Below are 23,134 nucleotides of genomic sequence, written 5' to 3'. Positions count from 1 at the left end.
AGCCACAGTAAAGGAACTACATGAATCAACACTTTCTCTGTCCTAGGCTCAATTAGCCTTGCCCTCCAACCTCTATCTGGCTGCACAACCTCTCCTGCCTCAAGTTCTAATCGCATCGCCGTATTTCAACTCCATTCCAATCTCCCTACTTTGTCGTAAGGATACCTCTTTGGGCTTCTGTAAAGAAAAGTGTGCGGTAAAACATGCCTCCCTCCTCATAGGCACTTCAAAGCAGACATGCAAATAAAAAGAAAATCTGCAATGCATATCTGCAGGGTAAAGTCCAACAAGAACTTCTTCCAAATGTAAGTAGTCATAAGGCCCCATAAATAGCTGAACAGTCATTGCTAAGAGTTTTCATATACATGCCAATGTGTACACACAACAATAAACAGAAACTGTCAAAAAGAGAGTACAGTTACATTTTTATTTTTTAATTGGGCAGCATTTATTTCAGTAAATTAAGAAATATGGTCTTTGGCCTGGAATAGCCCAACATCGTATTGTATTCACAAAAGCAAGATATATCTGTTTATAAACATGACCTTTACATTTCCTGCAACAGTATACAGATGCAAACTACGACTTCCTTTCACACTTGCTCAAATATACAATGTTAGGAATTATTTAATTATATACACATCCACAGCCAACCTTTTCAAAAAAGGATCAAATTTATGCATAAGTGATCACACAGACCTATGCATATGTAATCACACAGACCCGATTTATACATTTTTATAAGCATTTTATTAAATTTTTTAAACGTATGCAAAATATATGAGCATGATTATTTTACATATAATACATACAATAAGGAAGATTATACCCATTTTTAACTATAATATGAGATTTCATAGTAATCCATTTGTTTGGTCCTAAAGGGTAAATCTTACCAGAAGTATCAAATTCTTTATAACAAGTCTAATGACTAAAGAACTGCAGATTCTAAAAAGAGTTTTATATTACTCTGTGTTAGGCACTAATTTATGCTTTCAATTTTCCATTCAGCAATATCTTTTTAGGTGAATGAAAGGAAAAAGCAACAATACTCGGAGAGCTGGGCTGTGAGTCCCTCATTTAGTGAAGGGCAGTAAAAAGGGGTTTTTCAGATGCACTATCATTTGTAGCAACCTCCCAGGTTATTTTTTAAAGTATCTGTTCTTCTATCTCTTAAGACAGATCATAAGCCATATAAGGGCAAGAAAACCATGGTTTATTCATCCTTGTAACTCAAAGTGCCCTACACATAGCCACTAGGAATCACAGTTCACATTTAGAGTTGGTTTCCCAAGAGCAGAGATGCCTGTTCTCATCCACTTTCACTCTGGGCCCATCTTGCTGGCACCAACAGTGTGCATCACAAGAACTAGGTACAGGTAGCAAGCATATTCTAACAAACGAGTAAACCAGACATAAGGAAAGATAAAAACAATATATTCAACTAATAAACTTTATTTTTACATAAAAGGCAGAAGGAGAGCTTAGAGAGGGTCAAAAGAAAGTATAGGGAAAAAGGTCACAGGAAGAAGTGTGACAAAGACTCACAGAAAACACTGTTGGGAGATTTGCATTATATATCAGAAATCTTTGGATTTTAAAACTCCAAGATTAAGATTAAAAGCTGAAGCTTCCATTTGTTATGTTATATAAACAGAGCCAAAGTACAAAAGGAGGTATTATGTTCATGAAAGAGTCAAATTTAACTTGGAAACTAACGATCTATTTCCCCTGAGTAGTACCTACCCAGGAATTTTAGTTTCTTAAAGCTTCAGAAATTTATCGTAACTCAAGGCAACTCACTAAAAGCACTGCATTTCATTAGAGAGCTTTCCATTTGTTTAATTTCAAACTGTGGTAATATTTCTTAACGAAGTATTCAAGGTGCTACATTTATTTTGATTATATTTATTATTTTAAATTCTTAACCAACCTGAATCAAGAATCAATAGTATTCAAACCATTTCTTGAGGATTTACTGGCAGAGATCTTCAGCCAACTATTACCAACATAAAATAATTCAAACACCGAATTTCAAGAATAAAAAACTCATTGAATTAAAGTATGCAATTTGTGATCTAAAACTCCAAAATATATCAACTGTCATGAAGCCTTAAATCCAAAATGTAAGTAATATTTTGTACTATAGGAAAGAAAAAGCAAACAAAAATTATATCATCTTTATTTACGTATACACATATCTCTACGTAGTCACATGCCACATAACGATGCTTCAGTCAATGACGGACTGCATATACAATGGTGGTCTCATAAATTAGTATCATATAGCCTAGATGTGTAGTAGGTTATACCATCTAGGTTTGTATAAGTACACTCCATGATGTTCTCACAATGACAAAATTACCTAATGATGCATTTATCAGAAGATATCCCCGTCATTAAGCGACGCATGACTGTACATACATGTTATGATAGATATAGACAGACAGACAGATAAATAGATTGATTTGAGAGTTTAAACTAAATGGCTTGGGCTAAATTGCTAAACTCATCTCAGACATAAATTATATCATTATATAATATCACAAAAAATTTTAAACCTTGGTCTTAACAAATTATACACAAAATAGCACAAGGCCAGATATTAATATTCAGACTAGGTATATCATAATAGAAAAATATTTAACTTAATGTTTGAAACTGTTATAGTTTCAACACCTGCCATTTTTTTTAATTAAGGTATAATTGACATATATTAGTTTCAGGTGTACAACATAATGATTTGATATTTGAACACCTGCCATCTTACAGTTAGTCTCTACGTAAAACATGCTCACTACTGAGCAACAGCTATGGAAACTTGCAGTAACTTCCCTGAATAATTGGTGATTATTATCATAGTCAAATATCTATATAATAAGATTCATTTGAAGACTGTCCAAGAGTGATCAACTACAGCCAATAATCATAATCATACACTATTATCTCAAGCCCTATTTCATAACCAACACCTATCTACTACTCTTCAAAATCTGTATTCAGGTCCCTCATGCAATCTAAATTATTGGTCTATGTGAAAAATACTGACTGACTGCAACTCCTCCTTGCTCTAAGTACTTGAATATAAATTAAATGTCACAACCTTGATTTCTTCTCTACCACCTATTCTCTCTTCCTATTAGGCAGCTTTTAACCCTTACATAGGTCGGTTGAAAAAATAGCACGCCATTGCAAAGAATTAATGACTACCACCTAATCATGATAAAGCTTGTCCACAAGTAGTCTCCTTTTTCTGTGTTCACATATTAATTCTACTTCATTAAGCATCACCATCATAGCCATAAAGTTTTAATTATATATCCACATGTACAGAATACTACATTAGTTTCAAAATAGTTAAACATATACAGACATTTTCTTCTTATTAAAAACCATGTACTTGCCTTGTGCCTGCATTTAAGTACAACTCCATAGGCTCCTATAATAAAAAGAAGTAAACAGTTAGGAGCACATAAACAAACAACAGCTCTTGGAGAAATCAAAGTTCTATTATATTTACATTGGTTATCAGCATATAATAATGATTCCTAAAATGACAATATGCTGCAGTGATAAAGCAATGAGCCACATACAAAGAGAGCATGGATATTTATTATATATTTTTTATAAACCAAGAGTATAAGCAACCCTCTTCCCAGCAAGTATTTTTAAATGTTTCTCATTTTAAAGAAAATTTCACTTGAGACATTTTTTTAATTTCAGCTAAAAATTTCTGGAGACAAGATTTGGACATAAGAACTTTAAGAGTAAATGAAAATTAACTCAAAAGATTCTAGCGACCTTAAAATTTAAGAGCTAATGATTTCCCAATAGTAAGCTCAAGCACAGAGCCTACCAAATATGTTCTCTCCTAGAAGACATTTGAATCCTCTTCTAGGGTACTGGAGTGTTTTTCCCAACTGGGAAAATAGTACATCCCTCGCATTCCAATTAATAACTGGTAGGAGTTGCTACATTTTTGCCATAAATAAATACTCAATACAAGGGCACAGGCCACAAGCAGTCCAAGGATCTCTGGCCATTTACAGCCAAGTACTCCCACTTACTTTGGTATATTTCAATGAGATTCACTACCTTTTGGGTTACATATCCTATTACCTAGCCAATAAACTACTTCCTTAGAGGCAGAACACAGAGTTGACAGCAAGGTACCCAGGAAACTGAGGTTAAAGTTATATTGTGAAAAACCTAATTAGGAGAATCAAAATGTAATGAATGATAACTGACATTTGTAAAAATGTCAAGAACACTGACATCAACAGACAAGCAAAGCCTGCATGTATCTATGAGAAAGGGACTTCAGGGAGATGAAACTGGGAAACGTGTCTCCAGTAGAGTCTGGGGAACCAGAACAAATCTCCCTCATTTTGGTGGAGATGGATGAATCTTATTATCACAGTTAGGATGGAACCAGCCATTACAGTCATCCAACTTAACTCCACAATCACCAGGCAATCATCCAATCCTCACTTAAGTGCCCATGCTAGTTTTTCTACAGGATGAAAATACACTGTATAGGCTATAGGAATGTCGAGTTTGCTTGACAGTTTTTAATTTCCTTAATATATATGTATTTCTTAGCCAAAAAGCATCTGAGATAGTTTACAAAGAAAAAAATATACAGCAATGATGGTTTGACTACAACTTAAACTGACATATTCTGATTCATATAACAGTCTGGTAGTTTGAGTTAACCTGAGCCAATCCCTGAGAAGATGATCACCTATGGTATACTAAGAAAAATAAGGTTATGATCCAGAAAAACTTTGGTCCAGAATCTGGAACATTCCAACTCTGTTACACACTATGAGCTGACCTTCTCCAGTCAGTAGCTTTATTGTATAAGTCTCTAACTGTAACACTTTTGAAAAAACAAAAAACAAGTAAATAAAAAAGGCAGCTATTATAAAACAGATAGTAGATAAGACATTGAGAATGAATTTTATTTACATAATTAACATCAATGAAGAAAAGAAAAAGGAGTTGACTGGTGAAGGAAGAAAGATCCATTCTTTATACACAGTTTCAACTTCAGACCTTGAAGCAACCAATAATTAGACAATATTTTAATTGTTTCTATTGACTTGAAAAGGACTTAACAACTTAATATTAAAATCTAGAACAGCTTTGCTGTTCACATAGGTAAATTTTTAACTTAGTTTGAAATTCAAAATTTATTTGAAAATTCTGAAATATAAAATTTTTGTAACATTTTCTTTAAAGATATGAATGTTAAGAAATTATCATAATCACAATCACTTATCTCTGTTAACAGAATCATTTATCAAAATCTCCATAAAGTTATCTTTAAGAGAAAAAAATTACTAAGAAGGAAAAATCAGAAAGACTTATGAAAAATAAATTACCGTATTTCATCAAATCGATGACGTCATTAATTATAAGCATTATTTTGTGTACTACTAGGGGAAAAAAAGTGCTGCCTATTAAACCATGACATGCTACTGATTATTATAACACACATCTTGATTTCAGAGATGTTAAAATACAACCAAATTGTATGCCTCAGAATTTATAAAATGCGGTTTGTCCCGCTCAAAGACAAACAGAAGTTACTCATTCATTTATTTACTATGTATTAAGTAAAATTTAACTTATACAAAAAATTTTTAAGTTATTCAAAATAAGCCTAGTTTATATAAAAATAAAATGTAACCAAAAAACTGTAGACTAAAGAAACCACGATTGCTAACGAAAAGAATGAAATGAAGGCGGCCTTAAGAAATCCCTGATTTACTGAACTTTAAAGGGTTTTAAAATGTTATTAACTTCCCATTGGAAAATAAGACTCAAATAGTTTAAGAGTAATTTTACCTTAAATATTTTACTCTTAGGCACACATATGAATGAACATAGGTTAAATTAACAGGCTCTGAATTAGCAACTTTTTTGGTGGTAGGTATAACCGTACATTGCTCAAAAAGTCAAAGAACGCTAAACTTACCTTCACCTACAACCCCAAGGATCTCAAATTTATTCATCACATTACCAATGTTAGGAATCTTCATGAAGACAAACTCCTCTTTTTATGTAAGCCACAGAACATGGCATCAAAAAAGAACTTCTGAGACAGTTGTGCAGTAAGTAGAACACAAAATGTCTGAAGGAAGAAATTCTCACAGGTCGGCGGAACTTTCACATATTTGTTCTACTGTGAAGTGTTAAATGATCCCCCTGAAAGAACAAACACAATTAAAAGCCATAAGTTTTATATCTCAGTACTCTAATAACCTATCCTACTTTTTTGCACAGTTCTTTTACCATGTTAATGTTTCATACACTAAAAAAAAAAAAAAAGAAGAAAGAAAGAAAGAATAGAAGGAAAGAACCCAAAATGGAACCCAAACGAACAAATGTACCTAACTATATTTGAAATGAATAACAACCACACTGAAGGGGGCCAGGGGGAAAAGAATTAACCCCAGGTAACTTTTGAAATCAATATTTTAACTACATACTCTCCTCAAGCTAAAGACAAAAAGAAACATAAACAAATATTACAACTACTTAGACATTTGTTTTTACACAGAGATAAGAAACTTCTTTATGTGTAGTCTAGGATTGAACAAATAAGTAAATATATTGTGGATAATGAGTTTGGTCTCTTATTCTCATAAAAGGAAGTTACAAATATGAAAAAGAGGAAGGTTTGGAATCAGAGTTAACCATATAAGCTCAGTTCTTAATATAGAGAGATGTAGAAATCAATATAAGTGTGTAAATACGCATAGACACAAACATATACTCCTTAGCTCTGTCTGCTGAGGGGGCCTAGAAGCAATGACACTCCAACAGCCACGAGCACAGCTAGTGAGCCAATAAAAGGCACCCAGGTTCCTTGGAGAAATGGCTGATTCCCAAGCTAGGGCAGGGAAAACTACAATATGAGCCCAGGATATATTTTTGTGGTGCCAGAAAGTACGGAAATGCTCAAAGAATGATGGGGGCATGTCTAAAGGACACAGGAATCATCTTGAAGAGACTTCCACTGATCAAACGAGGAATATTTGAACAACAAAATAAATAAGGATAGTAGCAGATTACAATCCAAAGTATAAAATAAAAAAGCACCAGACCTTAATGATATAAATAAATAAATGGGGGACAAGGAAAAGTTCTTCCTTAGAGTATAATTCCAAATAATAAATGTAGTGATAGAATTAGAAAATCACCACTTGGCAACCACCGTGGTAATAATTATTTCAGGCAAGTATCACCAATATGTGCTAAAACTAGTGGTTGAAAGTTTGATGGAAAACAGGATATTATCTAGTCTGAAAGTAGCTCCCTGTAAGATATCTCTTAATTACAAAGGGAAAAACAGTAATTTCATAGTGAAGAATCCTGCTAGACGCTACCTTAATTAAGTGATCAGAGTGAACATCATCAATAATAGGACAAGTCAACATCATATGCCTGCTGATGGGATGCATCACAACATCACTACTTCTGTGGCATTCCTTCCAAAAAAGTAAAACCTGAATCTAACCACAGGCAGCAAAGACAAGCCCAAACTGAGGGACATTCTACTAAGTAACTGGCCTGTATTCGTTAAAAATATCTAGGTCATGAAAGACAAGGAACAACTAAATAACTGTTCCAGAAAAGAAGATTAAGAGTCATGATAGCTAAACATAATGTATGATCCTGGATTGGATCTCGGACAAGAAAAAAGAGTTTTTGCTATAAAGGGTAACTAATAAAATTTAAATGTCTATGGATTAGATAATAATATTGTATCAATGATTATTTTTTACTTTGATAATAGTACGGTGGTTCTATAAAACAATGCCCTTGTTTTAAGAAATAGCGAAATGGGTAAAGGTGGTCAAAAGGTACAAACTCCTAGTTATAAAATACATAGGTCCTAGGGATGTAATGTACAGCATGGGGACTATCGTTAATAATACTGTATTACATATTTGAAAGTTGCTAAGAGAGTAAATCTTAAAAGTTGTCATCACAAGAAAAAAATTTGTAACCATGTGTGGTGATGGATGTTAACTAGATTTATTGTGGTGATCATTTCACAATATATACAAACATCGCATCATTATGTTGTACACTTGAAACTAATATGTTATATGTCAATTATATTTAGATTAAATAAGGCACAGCCCAGAATCTCTAGAATAAGACAGTTTAATATAAAGTTTAACAAACAAAAAAAGATTAAAGAACATCAAAGTTTTTAGACATAAAGCTTGCAACTCAAACCATTCAGAAAAAATATGTACATGTGTATGAAGGAAGAAAAGAAGAAAGAGAGTCATAAAGCAAATATGGTAAAATGTTAACATTTGGGGAATCTGGGTCAAGGGTCTATGAAACAGGAAATTCTTTGTACCATCTTTGCAACTCTTCTCTAAATCTGAAATTACTTCAAAATAAGTTCTTTGTTTCAAAAAACCTATCCTATCTTTAAGAATAACAGCTGTATCAACACAAAATATTGGTTTAAAAGGAAGAAATAAATCAAAACCAGTAAAGAAATTTTCTTTGCTGCCTATGAAATTTGAAACTTTTAAAAAATGTGTACCCCATGTGATGTGGACAAGTATTGACAAGAAGAAATGTGCCTTTTCATACACTGATGGTAGGAATGTAAACTGGTACAAGCTTTCTAAAGAGCAATATGTCCATAATTAAATGCTTTTAAAATGTCCAAATTTATCAAAGTATCTGACAAAAACCTACAACATCATTCTTAAATGTGAATATTAGACACAGTCCCTTTAAAAATTAAGAACATGACAAGAAGTCCTACAATTAATACTTATTAACATTATTCTGGTGGGTTCTAGCCAGCTCAGCAAAATAAGAAAAAACAAATGAATAAAATATATAGGATTGGAAAGAGGCAAGCAAAATAGGATTAGATATTATTGTCTACATAGAAAATTCAAAGGATTTACAAATTATTAGAATTATAAGTGCTAGCAAGGTAGCTGAATATACGTTTAAAATACAAATATCAACTAATTTGTAAACATCAATAAGGAACATGTAATTTTTTAAAATCACATTTACAAAACAAAAAAGGCACTTAGGATTTAACAAAAGATATTCAAGATCTCTATTCAAATATATATATTTACATATATATTTGTTATATGTATACATTTATATATTATTCAAAGGCATTAAAGACGACCTAAATAAATGGAGTTATCCCAATTTCAAGGCTAGGAAGATTCAATACTACAAAGATGTCAGTTCTCTCCATATTAATCTATACAGTCAGTGTAATTCTAATCAAAATCCCAACATGGTTTTCTGAGGAATTCAGATAAGCTGATTCTAAAATATGTATGAAAGAGCGGAGTTCCAAGTACAACCAACACCCTCCTGAATAAGAAAAGAAGGCTCAGCCTTGAGGGTAGGATCTGGCAGGATGGCCTACCAAATACATTGAGGGTTACAATTGAGCTATACAAATTAAGACAGTGTCTTCTTGGCAGAGACAGACAACTCAGCCAGTGGAACTGACATGAGAGCCCAGAAGTAGACCATACTTAAACATCCCTACAGCTCCACACTCACCTCCCCCTTCAGTCTGTTCTCAACACAAAAGTCTTTAGGATAAGTCAGATCATGTCACTTCTCTGCTCAAAACCCTCCAATGGCCTCCCCTATCAGTGAGAGTGCAAGTCAAAGTCCGCATGAGCCACAAGGCCTTCCCCTCCCCTCCTCTGATATCATCTCCAACTACTCTCTCCCTTGGCTTGCTTCACTCCAGCCACACTGACCTCCTTTCAGTTCAATATATAACAAAGGCACAGCTGTCCCTAATGCTAAATATCTTTGACACTCTAACATTTACTTCAGGTCAGATTCTTATTATCTGATTTTTCATTCAACATTTACAAAATGTTTTTGCAAAAAGGAAGGCAAGAGAAAGTAGACACAATACTTATTTTAGAAAATTTAACTTTAATTCAATGGAATCACAAATTTTTAAAGGATAACTGTGACATTTAGAGAAAACAATGTCACAATATCAGAAGAAAATAAACATTTATTCTATTCATTTATTAAATGAATAATTACTAACATGTTTCAGAGAATGAACAAGTAAGACACACAAGACAGTGGCAGACAAGATAGGCAAGGTCCTTGTCCTCATGGAGATTACATTTTGCTGAGGGAGGAAAAAATACAAGATTTTATCAGACACCGATACACGTAACGAAAGGGGAAAAAAGGAGTCATTACTCAGACAAGAGAGGCCTCCCTAAAAAGGTGACATCTGAGGTGAAATATCAATAACAAGAAGGAGCCAGCCACATGAAGATCTAAGTCAGTTACATTCCAGATAAAAGATGCTCAGAGTGTTTCTGAGAATGAATCATTCTTTCATTTTCTGTGGCTGATTTGGAAGAACACTCAGGAGACATTTAAATATTCCACTCTCGGCCAATAACAGTATGGCTCATTTCAAAGGAAACTAGAGATAAAAATTAAATCATTCCCACTAAGAAGACTCAGCACCCCAAAAACTCTGTATGTAAGTATACATAAAGAACATTTGGTCTCACCTATTCTCTGTGGAAATCAAAATCGAGTAATGCAAATTGGGAATCAGAATTCAAATGTGCGAGGAAATACATAACATAGGTATCAAGACAGTCTTTTAATTACCAGTATTCATACTGAGAAAAAAAAATGTATGCCAAATTGAATTTAACTATAATTGTATGTGAATAATGCAGATTAATTTTTTAAGGCATAAAAACTCGGACAACTTAGCTTCAGGTAAATTGGATGACATTGGATGAAATGTCTCTTTAAAGACAAATACAAATACTGGAGGGAACACTTTTTAAAAACAGTCTAAAAACCCCCCAAACTTAACAAGATTATAAATAATTACCTGGCTGAAATCAAGGTAAAAGAAGAGAACCCAGGGAGGTAATCCAAACCACCCAAAAGGGTTTTAGCCCTCAGACACTTGAAGATCCAGAAAAAAATGGGAGAAAAGCAGGCCTGCTCTTGAAACACGTACAAATCCAGGGGCAAAAAAGTCAAAGGCAAGAGTGTTTCAAAGGAGGAAGCGAGCCATCACTCACTTCAAGCCGAAACCCCAAAGAGCTATACCCCCAAGATACACGAAACCAGAGAGAAATCAGCCATTGGACAGACTTGAATTGTAGCTTTCTGTCAACTGGGTGACCTAAATAAACCTCGAAGTGTACCTTGGATTGAGGTGGTCCCACATTCAGATTGGTAGTGCCAGCAGTTGTCTGGTGAAAGCAAAGGAGGGGGTAAAAAAAAAAAAAAAAGGAAGTCTCTGCAGGAAGATAACATCAACCTGGCCTCACAATATAACTTCTACAGATAACTTCTCATTTACATTGTGCAGTACCTCATCAAGAGAGCCAGACACACAAGGTGAAAAGACACCATGAACAAGAATCAATAGACTACAAAACTACTACAGGGTTGAATTAATAAAAACCCAAGAATTGAACATTTTGATAGAACTGGAAGGTCCAAAAGGTGAAAGACCAAATTTGAAAAATAAATTAGAATTCTAGAACTGAAAGATAGAATAACAGCAAAGGAACTCAATGGACAGTTTTAAAGACAAATATCAGGATACAGAAGATTTTAAACATATTTTTAAAACTTGACCAAATGAACTTACAAACTGTAGCAAAGAACTGCAGAATATCTTTTTTTCCGCAAGCACATACAGAACATTTACAAAAACTGATAATGTGCTAGGCCATAACACAATCCAAAACAAATTACAAAGATTGAAGTCTGAGGATGTTCTCTCTCCACAGTGCAAGTATACAAGAAATCAATCACAAAAGAAATAATTAGAAAATATTCATGTGTTTGGAAATTAACAAATATATTCTTAAAATAATCCATAAGTAAGTCAAAGAAGAAATCATAACATATTTAAAAATAACAAAAATACAAATTTATGGGAAGAAGCTAAAGCAATGCTTGGAGAGAACTGAGAGCATTACATATGCATATATCAGAAAATATTTAAAAAATGAAAATAATCTTTCTCAGCAAAAAAAAAAAAAAAAAAAAAAAGAGGAGGATTGGCATCAGATGTTAGCTCTGGGCTAGTCTTCCTCACAAACACACAAAAAAAGAACAAAGAGCTGGATCTTAGAAATCAACTGAACCCAGCCACACCATGAGGGACTTCTGCCCTATAGAACTGTGAGCTAATATATGGGTGCTGTCTTATGCCGCTAAGCTTGTAGTAATTCATTGCAAAACAACAGAAAACTAACAGTATCATTTTGTTTATATACAGTTCTTTTTTTTTGTGAGGAAGATCAGCCCTGAGCTAACATCCGATGCCAATCCTCCTCTTTTTGCCGAGGAAGACTGGCCCTGGGCTAGCATCCATGCCCATCTTCCTCTACTTTATATGGGACGCCGTCACAGCATGGCTTGATGAGCGGTGCATTGGTGCGCACCCGGGATCTGAACCTGCGAACCCCGGGCCGCCACAGCGGAGCGCATGCACTTAACCACTTCGCCACCAGGCCGGCCCCCTATATACAGTTCTAAAACAGGCAAAGCTGAACTATGAACTATACTGCTTAAGTATGCATTTATAAGTGGTAAATCTATAAAAAATAAGTGACCAAGGAAGTGTTTCTTATAAAAATCAGGATATAAATTACCTCCAGGGAGGAGTTGAGATGGACAAAAGATACATAAAAGGGCTTTCTGGGACACTGGTAATATTCTATTTCTTCACTTCATAGTTAAATAGACATTAATTAGAGTGTATATTTATATTTTATGTATTTCTATGTTGTTATATTTCACAATAAAACAGGTTTTTAAGAACTCAAAGAGTAATTCTGATAATGACATCATATATAAATAGTTCCCTGGTCATTTATAGGGAGGTAAAAGAATTTCCATCCAAGATAAAGCATTTCAATATTACATTAACAAAAAAGGTTAACTGAACTCTCTCTCTCTGAGGCTCAGACTCCACATAATGTACTGTGTCTAGTGCTGGGTATCAACAACAAAACCAAAACCTCCCAGTGATGCATAACCTGGATGATGACTGCACTCCAAAACCATCTCTCCTAAGAAGCTGGTGAGGAAACTGGGTGAGTTTGGCCTCGAGAGATAACTGACATCCAAATGTCTGAAGACTCTTCAAAAAAGAGGGAGTAGAGCAAGTGATTTGAGTGATTTCAGAGGGAAAAACTAAGATCAGTGGTAGAAGTGAAAAGGAGACAGATTTCAGCTTAGTGGTGATTGGACAACAATGAACCATCAACGGTTACTCATTCATTCTGTAAATATCTGTCAGATACACACAGTGGGCCAGCCAACTTGTAGATGCTTCAGGATAGAGCAAACCCCTGCTCTCATGGAGCCTAGTGAGGGGAGACAGACAATAAACAAACAAACATGATCATTCCAGACAGTGACAAGTGTTATAAAGGAAAGAAAACAGTTTTATGATAGAGAGTTATGGCAATGGAGAAGGAAGGGCCCTTTAGATATGATGGTCTGAGAAAGGTCTATCTGAGGAGGTAAGATTTGAATGAAATGTTTAATGTAAAGAAGCAAGCCACGGGAATAGGGATGTGAGAAGAGCACTCCAGGTAGTACAGAGAGTCTTACAGACCTTGATAAATTCAAGGAACAGAGACCATCTGCAATCTGAAGCATAGCAGACAAGTAGGGGACCAGCAGGGGGCAGTAAGAAGCCACTGGAAGCAGTTTGATCGTGGTAGAAAATAGTCATGTACTAAACTAGATGTCCTCTAAGGTCCTTTCCCACGTGAAGCTGCTAAGAATCTCTCAAAAATCGTTTGAGTTTTTGATTACCCACCATTAACTTTGTAAACAAATAAGAGAATGCATTTTAAAGTGGATTTTGTCTTGCACTAAGAAATACACCTAGAATTAAGCAATCTTGTTTCTGCATTGGCAAGTAAGCAGGTACCTACAAGAACTGACAGAAACATAAGGCTTATAATTTATTTCATGTATTATTAGTATTGAATTTAAGAGTTGCCTGGGCCTTGAATGTTTCCTTTGTTGCTGAAATTATAATCTTCATCTCAACGGGTCTTTTCTTCTTCCCAAAGAGAGTACAAAATCAGTTGAATCATGAGTTTTGTTTTTGTTTCTAGCATTTTTTTTTATACATAAAAATGAGAGAACCATTTTGTCACTGAAAACTGCACAGGAATGAATTTGGTACATGACAAAACTTCTGTTATAATAAGAGAGTTCAAATGGTTTGAAAGCATCTTAAAACTCGTGATCCATGCATGGAAGGAAATCATTTCTATGGAAAGCACAGCCTTGTGAAAAAAACATCCTAATTACTCTCTTGTAGAGAATTCTCCGTGTTGAATATAAGCGAGGAGATAATGCACTCCTACTTAGTTTTCTCCCTAGATGGGACCACTTGACCCATAATTAATAGGCTCTTCATTTTGCTTTATTATCCCAATAGTGGGGAGTAATTTGATTTATCAATCCATTCTCTATAATTCAGTTCCTATTAGTAAATCAAACTGATATTTGACTATCATGAGTAACATACACACAGTTTAATAGCATAAAAATTTTAAACTACCAAACATGTAGCTTGCCTCCCCACCCTTTACCTTTAGAATCCTTCCACAAGGCAGGAAACCCAACATCAACTCAATGTATCTCCCACCTAACTACTCAATTTTTTTCCCAGCACTGCCAATCCTATTAAACTCCCAGCCTTTCCTGAGAATATGAGGGCCTCAGTGTTCAGAATGGAAAAAAGAGCTAAACTGGGATCAGAGAAATTCAGGATTCATACTAATACTGTACTATTTAAGTTACACTATTGGTTAAAAAGGTTTTCAAGGTACCTTCAGGAAAATGTAAGTATCAACTTGATCACGGTTTCTATGGGATAATTTGTTCTGCTCTCCAAATTCTAAATAACTGAATTTAAAATAAATTTAACAGAAGTTGGGGACCACATAGATCTTGCCAGGTTGATATGGGTCAGAAAATGTGGTCTAAGTTATTATCCTCTACTCCAAATAAAATAACCTTCAGATGAAAAAGGATAGAAGGAACTGAAGTCCAAGACTATTGAAGAATACTTACAGGCTTTGAATGAATTCAAGACCATTGGCCTAGATAAACTTCATCCCTGAAATGCATTAAGGCTTTGGAGATGAGATTGCTGAACCTTAGTGGTCTGGGGAAAGTCACAGGGAACAGAGGATGAGAATGAAGACTGGCCAAGAGCAAATGTAGTCACATTTTTTGGAAAAGGTAAAACCGTACATTCTGTAAACCCTACACCTAAGAACCTACAATTAAAGCAATCATTCAATAACTATGTCTTGAGAGCTAACCATATGCCATGCAGGCATTTTGCTAGACGCTGGGGACATATCAGTAAAGGAAACAGACAGGATCCCTTATCTCCCGGAGTTTATCAAAGAATCACACAATAAGTATAAAATTGTAAATATAAGTGCTATGAAAAAGAGATATAAGGTGTTACAATGGCTTGTAACAGAGGTTTTCCACTTAATTAGGGAGGGTTGGCTCTTCCAGAGAAAGCAATGAGTGAGCTGAGATCTGTAGGACAATTCGACACAAACTTATGGAGGAGGAGGAGGGATGCTCCAGGATATAACGATTTATGTGGAAGTCCCAAGTCAGGAGGGAACATGGCAGACACAAGAGACTCAAAGGAGGCGAGGGTGGGGTAGTTAATAACCTAGTACAAGGTGAGGCTGGAGAAATAGTAGATTGGGATATTTTAAGTTGTTTCATCTTTTTCACGAGACATAAGGAGCCACTGGAGGGTTTTGAACAAGAATGGGAGGGGTGGGTTCAGAGCGGGTATGACAATCAGATGATTTGCATTTTGAAAAGATCATATAAACTACAGAGTAGAGAATGGCTCGGTGCCTGGAAGGGGAGATGTCAGTTTGGGGGTATAACAACTCGGAAGCCATTGCAGCCACCCAGGTGAAGGATAAGGACAGGATGAACTAAACTGGTGGATATAATAAAGAGAAATGGAGAGACTCGGGATATATTTGGAGGGGAAGCCAATACAACTGGGGATGCATTAGAGATGGGAAGTGAGGGAAAGAGAAATCAAGGATAACTTCTTGGTTTGGGGCTTGAGCTATGAGTAGATGGAGGTTGCTGCTTCTTGATGTGAGGAAGACTAGAAAAGGAACAGGTTCAGGGAATGGAGGAAATCCAGGATTTCATTTTAACCATGTTAAGTTTGCGTTGAGATATCCATAAAAATGAAAAGAGCAAAAACCAAAGGGAAAAGAGAAATAAAAAGCTGAGGAAAAGAATCTGCAACTTATATCACAAAGAGTTAATATCCCAATACATAAAAGGTTCCTACTACTCAATAAGAGGGGTAGAAACCCAATTTTAAAAATGGGCAAAGTGATATGAACAAATAGTTCACAGAAAAGGAAACACAAATGGCTCTTAAACATATAAAAAGTTACTCAACTTTACATACAATAAAAACTGAAGATTTAAACTACACACTGAGATACAATTTTTCAGATTAGCAAAAACCAAAATTAACATACCACCATGATGAGAGCACGAGGGAATTAAGCTTGCCCATACATTGCTGGTGGGAATGCATATTGATACAATTTTTTGGAGGCCAATTTGATAATATCTTTCAAAACTAAAAATAAACATACTAATGACACAGCAATTACATTTCTAGGAATTTATCCTCAGAAACACACACACACACACACACACACACACACACGGTGAGCATACATTATTCACTGCAGCATTGTTTATAAGAGCAAAAGAATGGAAACCACCTAAATACACATCAATAGGGGCCTGGTTAAATGAATTATGACACATCCATTCAGTTACTTTAAGCTAGAGACAGAAGTGAAATACATATGTACTCTAATACAGCATTTCACAAATTTGAGTTTTCTAATTTATTTTCCCATAAATCAAAATTATACTTAAAATTGTATTCTAATTAAATACCACTTATATCTGTTTTGTACACGGGTTCTATGTAAGATTATATTTGAAAAAGGAAGTTTATTGCTGTTTTTTGAAAATCTACTAATTGAAAAGTATAAAAGTACATGGTGGAGTTTATCGGGCCTGAAGACATCAAGCAATTTCAAACACTGTCAATAATCTGGAAAATTCACAAAGGCTGCTTCCAGGCTAAACGGTGTTAACATTGTCACAAATTGACCTTCTTACCATGTCTCTAGATTCCTGGTCCTTGAAGTTGTAGACTGGAGATTACATCAGAGAGATTCTGGAAACCTGGCAAAGTATCAGATTTATGGTTGACCTTGAGAACTTGCATTTCCTCAGTTAAAAAATAAGGTTCCTCTGTTAGACGATCTCTGAGGTCCCTTCCAGCTTTCAAGTCCCACAATTTCATTTCTAAACACTCAGAACCTCTCAAACTGAAAATGAGTGTCAAAATCCTCAATTAATAGATGTCAATTCATAAGGGACCAATATAAAATATATATATCCTACCTTCTCTCTCTTTTCCTTACGGTTCCAAATCACTTACCAAGGTAAGTTTCAAGGGCAGTTGAGTAAAATCATTTTACAAGGGAAGGACTGGAGTGATTACCTTTCAGCCTATTTCAGAAAAACTGCAAAACCAGAATAAGTGAAATACTGCTGGCCAAACATCTGGTGATGAAGCTATTCCTGAGAGGGTCACTTATGTTAAAGGGAAAAAACAAATAGTAATAATGACTAGACAGCAGCAACTTTGCAAAGCATGAAGAGGAAGTCTGGGATATTTTCCAAATGGCTTGGGAGGAAGTTATTTTTATTTACAGAGATAATTGTGTCCTATTTAAAATATAAAATGAACTGAAGAAAATCAAGCTAAAGATCTTGTACTTCCTCAGCTGTTTGTCCTGCTAACTTTAGAAGGGTAAGTAACATTACTTTGACCAAACAAATAGCAATCAAAATTACAAGCAATTTCATCAAGGCCATTAATTGATGAAGGCATCCAATTAAGTTTGAAAGAGATTTGAACACATGACTAATAAATAATAAAAATTTAACATGTTAACAGAAAAGATAGATATGTTCTTTCCCTTAAGGAAATTACAATTTTTAAAAAAAGATATGGTTAAGAGGACTTTTAAGTTACAGCTCTCCCACACACTAACTTAATGTTGAGCTGAGCAGTCTCCTGAAAATTTGGTTTGTTTCCATTTGTAAACTGGGGTTAAGTGTCCTTGACACCAAATACGTGATGTCTTTTCCACACCAATTCTCTGTCACCAACTGGGTGCCCTACAATCTATTCTGACACTAACTACCCAGAGTTAACATCAGACTCCACAAGTTTAAAGGCTCAGTCCCTCAAGACTTCCCTCACTACAGAAGCCAGTCACAAGTCCTGGGTCCCCAGGCCACCTTTACTTCTCTCTGACTTGGCTAAAAATGTGGGGGTTCCCAAACCTCCTCCTCAGGTTTGATAATTCTTCAGAATGATTCACAGAACTCAGGAATACTCTTTACTTACCATTACTGATTTATTATAAAGGATACAACTCAGAAACAGCCAAATGGAAGAGAGGCATAGGGCAAGGTATAGGGCGGGGAGGGCAGAGCTTTCACGCCCTCTTAGGGAACACCACCTCCCAGCATCTCCCAGCACCTCGATGTGTTCACCAACCCAGAAGCTCCCAAACCCTGTCATTTAGGGGTTTTTGTGGCCGTTTCATTATGTAGGCATGATTGAGTTCAATTACCAATGGCCAATGATGTAATCAATCTCCAATCCCTCTCCCTTCCCCAGAGGTGGGAGTGGGAGAGGGGGCTGAAAGTTCTAACCTTCTAATCATGGCTTGGTCCTTCTGGTGAGGGGGCCCTTTCCTTTAGTTATCTAGGGGTCTCTGCCAGGAGTCATCCTATTAGCATACAAAAGACACTCTTATCACTCAGGAGATTCAGGTGACATTCTTGAAATAAGAACAGAATATTAGATAGACAAAAGGGTAAAGGCATTCTAGGCATTCTAGGTGAAGTGTGTGCTAAACCAAAGGTTAAAAAAAAAAACCCCAACAAGGAGTGTTTGTAGAACTCAAGTTATTCAGCTTATCTGAAATCTGGGGCACAGGTCCAGGAATGTAGAGACATGAGACAGGGACTAAATCACAAAAAGCCTTGTATGCCATGCCACAGGTGTGTTTCCCTATATCTGAAGAAAGAGTTCAACTGCTTTACAAGAACATAGACAACAGTAAATCAAGACAACAGTAAATCAAGAGAAGCTTTTTAGTGAGTACTTAACAGTATTATGTTTCTGAAAAACCACCATGGCAGCAGGAAGAGGGTTAGGGCAGAGACACTAATCAGAAAGCTACTGATCGAGGCCAGGCACAAAATGATGAAAATCTCAAATAATGCAGCAACAATGAGAACAGACAAAAGGTGGATAGATTTGAGATATTTAGGAGGTGTACTCAAAAGACACAGTGACAATTTAAAAACAGTTGATGAGTGAGAAATGCAGAATCATCTGATTTCAAAATTTCTGCCTTGACTATTGGGTGTATCAAGACACTTGCTAAGTGAAACTGGGAATACAGAGGAGCATACGGAAAACAATATTACATGACTGACAACTACGGGGTCTTATTTGTTATTTATTATGGGAAGTTTTATGCTGGACAATACAGAGATATCATGAATACAAAGTTGAACTTCAGGTCAACAGTAAGGAATATAAGCCATATAAGTTGAAAATATGAGAAAGTCAAGATTTAACTTAATTCCACTGACTCCTACAGAAAGAAACAATTTTAAAAAACAGAAAATCATTATTTACAAGAAGAGACCATGACTTACTCTTTTTAGACTAAGGTTGTTCCTATCAAAAATTGTTAATGTCCCACTGCTTACCAAAAAAAAGTCCAAATTCCTACGGCATGATATCAAGGAAAATAGCTCAAGACATCTCTTTCACTCGCTCACTCATTTATTCATTCAACAAATACCTACTGAACACCTATTAAGTAGGTTAGGGATCATCTCACCCGGCCTAATCTTACAGAGAGGAAAATTTAGGCTTGGGGCAGTTATGTTACTTAATCTGAAATTAACTATAACCTTCGGTGATTGCTTTCCTGTGAATTTATCAATAACCTTTGGCCCACTTCTCTCCTATAAGAATCCTTGGCTCCAAACCAACTATACTTACTCATCAACACCTAGAACATGCCTTTCCCTTTCTCACTTCTGTGCCTTTGTTCAGATCATTTCTCCACCCCTGGCCCCAGTCTTTGCCAACTGAAATGTTAGCCATCATTTTAAAAATCAAGTAGATTATAACCTTCTCTCTGTTCAGCCCAGTTAGAAGTTATTCTCTATAAACTCTGGGTTTTTTCCTTTAGTTTCCTAAGACTAATTAATAGATTCCCATGATAAGAATTTAAAAGAATAACCTATAAATTCTTACATTCAGCACTTACATGACATTCATCATATACTTATTTAAACATTTATTGTTTGAATATCTATTTCCCTTAGGTAAATCATAATTTCCTAGAAACTAGACACCATATCTCTACTATATCCTAGGTCTGGGCCATGCATATGAAATAGGTACTCAAAAACTTTTTTTTATTTCTAGGACAAAATACGTAAACAAAACTCAGGTACTTCCAAAGCTTTATGGGGGGGAGAGGTGTCAGTTTTATTATCCTTTGTATCAAATCTTTTTATGAAGAATTAAAAAAAAAATCAATCTGCATTTCAATTCTTTTCTGCCTATCAACTGAGGGAAAACTTAATAACATTCCACATTTCCAAAAGATATAAACAAAGAAAAGAAATGGGCTTGGGATAAACCATTCTAACAATTCTTAATTAAGAATTGACTATGCATATTTATAAAAGTAACTGACAGAGAATGAACTTGTAAACAATATTACTGTCAATTACTATCTGTATGTGGGTTATCTACAGTACATTTTACTTTACAGTTCTAATAGTACCAACCAACTTTATTACTTGTGTTTTTAATTCCATGCAAACAGGATGTAAAGCCCCCAGAAATACCAACTACTATCTTCCTGTTCAGGGAATCACAGAATCTGAAAGCTAGAGTAAACGCTACCCATTCATTATACAAACGGGGAAACAAAGCTTGTATCCAGGTCTCCTAATCAGCTTCTGAGGAGGAGCTCTGCTCTGGCTTGACTGAAGGGCCCTCTCCCCATTCCCAACAGAGTAGGTGGGAAAACTAGACAACCTCCTGCTGACCACGGAGCCTGCTTCTGAGTATGGTATCATCACTTTCCTTGAAACAACTCCCAGTTTACTTAACCATTGACACAGGATTCAGTATTTTAAAGAAACCCACACACATTCCAAACTTAAATATTGTCTATTATCTTCTATTTTGATTAATCAAAAATAGGCTTCTCTATGTTAACACAGGCTAACATATCCTAATAATTTTAAAAATCAAAAGTGAATTTCCTTCTAGTTTCTAAACTATAATATGTCCTCCTTAGAAGATGAAAAATCATTATTTCAACAACCCAAGACCAATTAAGATGATGAACAATCAGGCACAGTGCACTGCCTGTTGGTACCAACTCTTCCTTTATCCAGACCTCTCTTTCTATTCTTCTTAGAATACACACATCTGGGTGTCAACTCACTAATTATGTGACCAAGAGCAAGTTATTTAACCTCTTTAAGCCTATTTTCTCATTTACTAGGAGGGACTGATACTAACTACTTACAGGCTAATGGTGAGGATTCAAGGTTATATAAATAAAGCCTCTGATGCATAGTAGCCACATAATAAAAAACAACTATTATTAGTAATTAAATAACGCTAATTTAACACAACAGATGATGGAAATAAGAAGGCTAACACTATAGAAAGTGGGATTTATCATCTCAATTATGAACCTGCACTTAAAGACATTCTTACGTCAAGACCCAAAAGGAATAATAGATTTGTGAAATATCATTAGCATTTTTAATTTTTAGCATATTTAACTATTTTTATTAAAGTAAATAAAACATTTTTAAGGCAAGCAATATTTTAGTGTTTAGTTCTGATGACAATTAAAGTATTTGCAAAGCAATGTTATTTTATTAACATTGAACAGTATCATTGGAAAATTTTCCACTCAGCCTAAACAATTTAGAACTATGCTAAATCCAGAACCACTTCTGAAATTGCAGTGCACTATCAATATTACTGATAATTTATAGTTATATAAGTAAAGATGCCTTCAACTAACTGTATAAAGTGAAACATTTTCTGTTGGGCCAAGACAAAAGCAAAATTTGACAAATGGAAGAGCATCTGGCAGAAGTGATGAGGTATATTTGTAAAGCATTTCATCTGGAGGAAAAGCAAATGCACTTCCATTACCTTGAGTCCTAAAGTTTCATGAAAGAAACCACAGAAACGAGACACACACAAAAGGTATAGTTACAGGACTACAAATCGAAGTATTCTGCCTGAGCTAGGAAAAATAAAATGAGGCTTCATTTTCAAAAAATAAAATACAGCGAGAAGTGAATTACAGAGTCTAAACTATAAAGAAACGTGCTATCAATTAATTACTATCAAAGGATAGAGAAAACATGATGGAAGCAATGAAGAATATTATTTAGAATAGATGAAATACCTTTTCCTAACACTGTTTCCGTACGTGATACTTTATCCAACAAAATTAAACCAAACAGGAGAAGCACTTCCAGAATGGTGGTGTGAGAAGCTCCACACGGACCTTCTTCCCCAGCAAAACAATCCTAACTGGTAAAAATTATTTTAAAAAAAAACCTATTTACAGTGTTTCAAAATTGCCTTAAGAGCATATGGCAAATGCAGAAACATTTATTCAAGAAAATCTACTAGAATCTTGGTAAGAATGACATATCTGTGGCATTTGAGCCACAACCCACTTCCTTCCTCCACACCACCCCCAGATCTACTCCAGGTGGGGGTAGCCAAGAAGACAAGGCATCCTCTCACCCCAGCTCCCAGTCTAGGGTGAAAAGTTTCTCCCTGGGAGCTGCAGGTTGCCAGCATTTCTCATCCCTT

The 23,134-nt window shown here is 35.2% G+C and overlaps 1 protein-coding gene across 3 annotated transcripts in view; it reads right to left on the bottom strand.

The window, feature by feature from the left end:
- The window catches only part of CDKL5 (cyclin dependent kinase like 5), a 138,955-nt gene that overhangs the window by 101,307 nt on the left and 14,514 nt on the right, over positions 1–23,134 (bottom strand). For all 3 annotated transcript variants that reach the window (XM_058535521.1, XM_058535522.1, XM_058535523.1), the window contains exons 2-3: positions 5,984–6,213; positions 3,405–3,439 (exon numbers count right to left, since the gene is read on the bottom strand). In XM_058535521.1, coding sequence (XP_058391504.1) covers positions 3,405–3,439; positions 5,984–6,047 — 99 coding nt within the window. In that variant the 5' untranslated portion in view covers positions 6,048–6,213. The remainder of the gene's footprint in view (positions 1–3,404; positions 3,440–5,983; positions 6,214–23,134) is intronic.

Source organism: Diceros bicornis, chromosome X, assembly GCF_020826845.1.
Source record: "Diceros bicornis minor isolate mBicDic1 chromosome X, mDicBic1.mat.cur, whole genome shotgun sequence".
Lineage (NCBI taxonomy): Eukaryota > Metazoa > Chordata > Mammalia > Perissodactyla > Rhinocerotidae > Diceros > Diceros bicornis.
The sequence above is the reverse complement of the archived record's forward strand: the minus strand, read 5'-3'. Positions and strand labels throughout refer to the sequence as shown.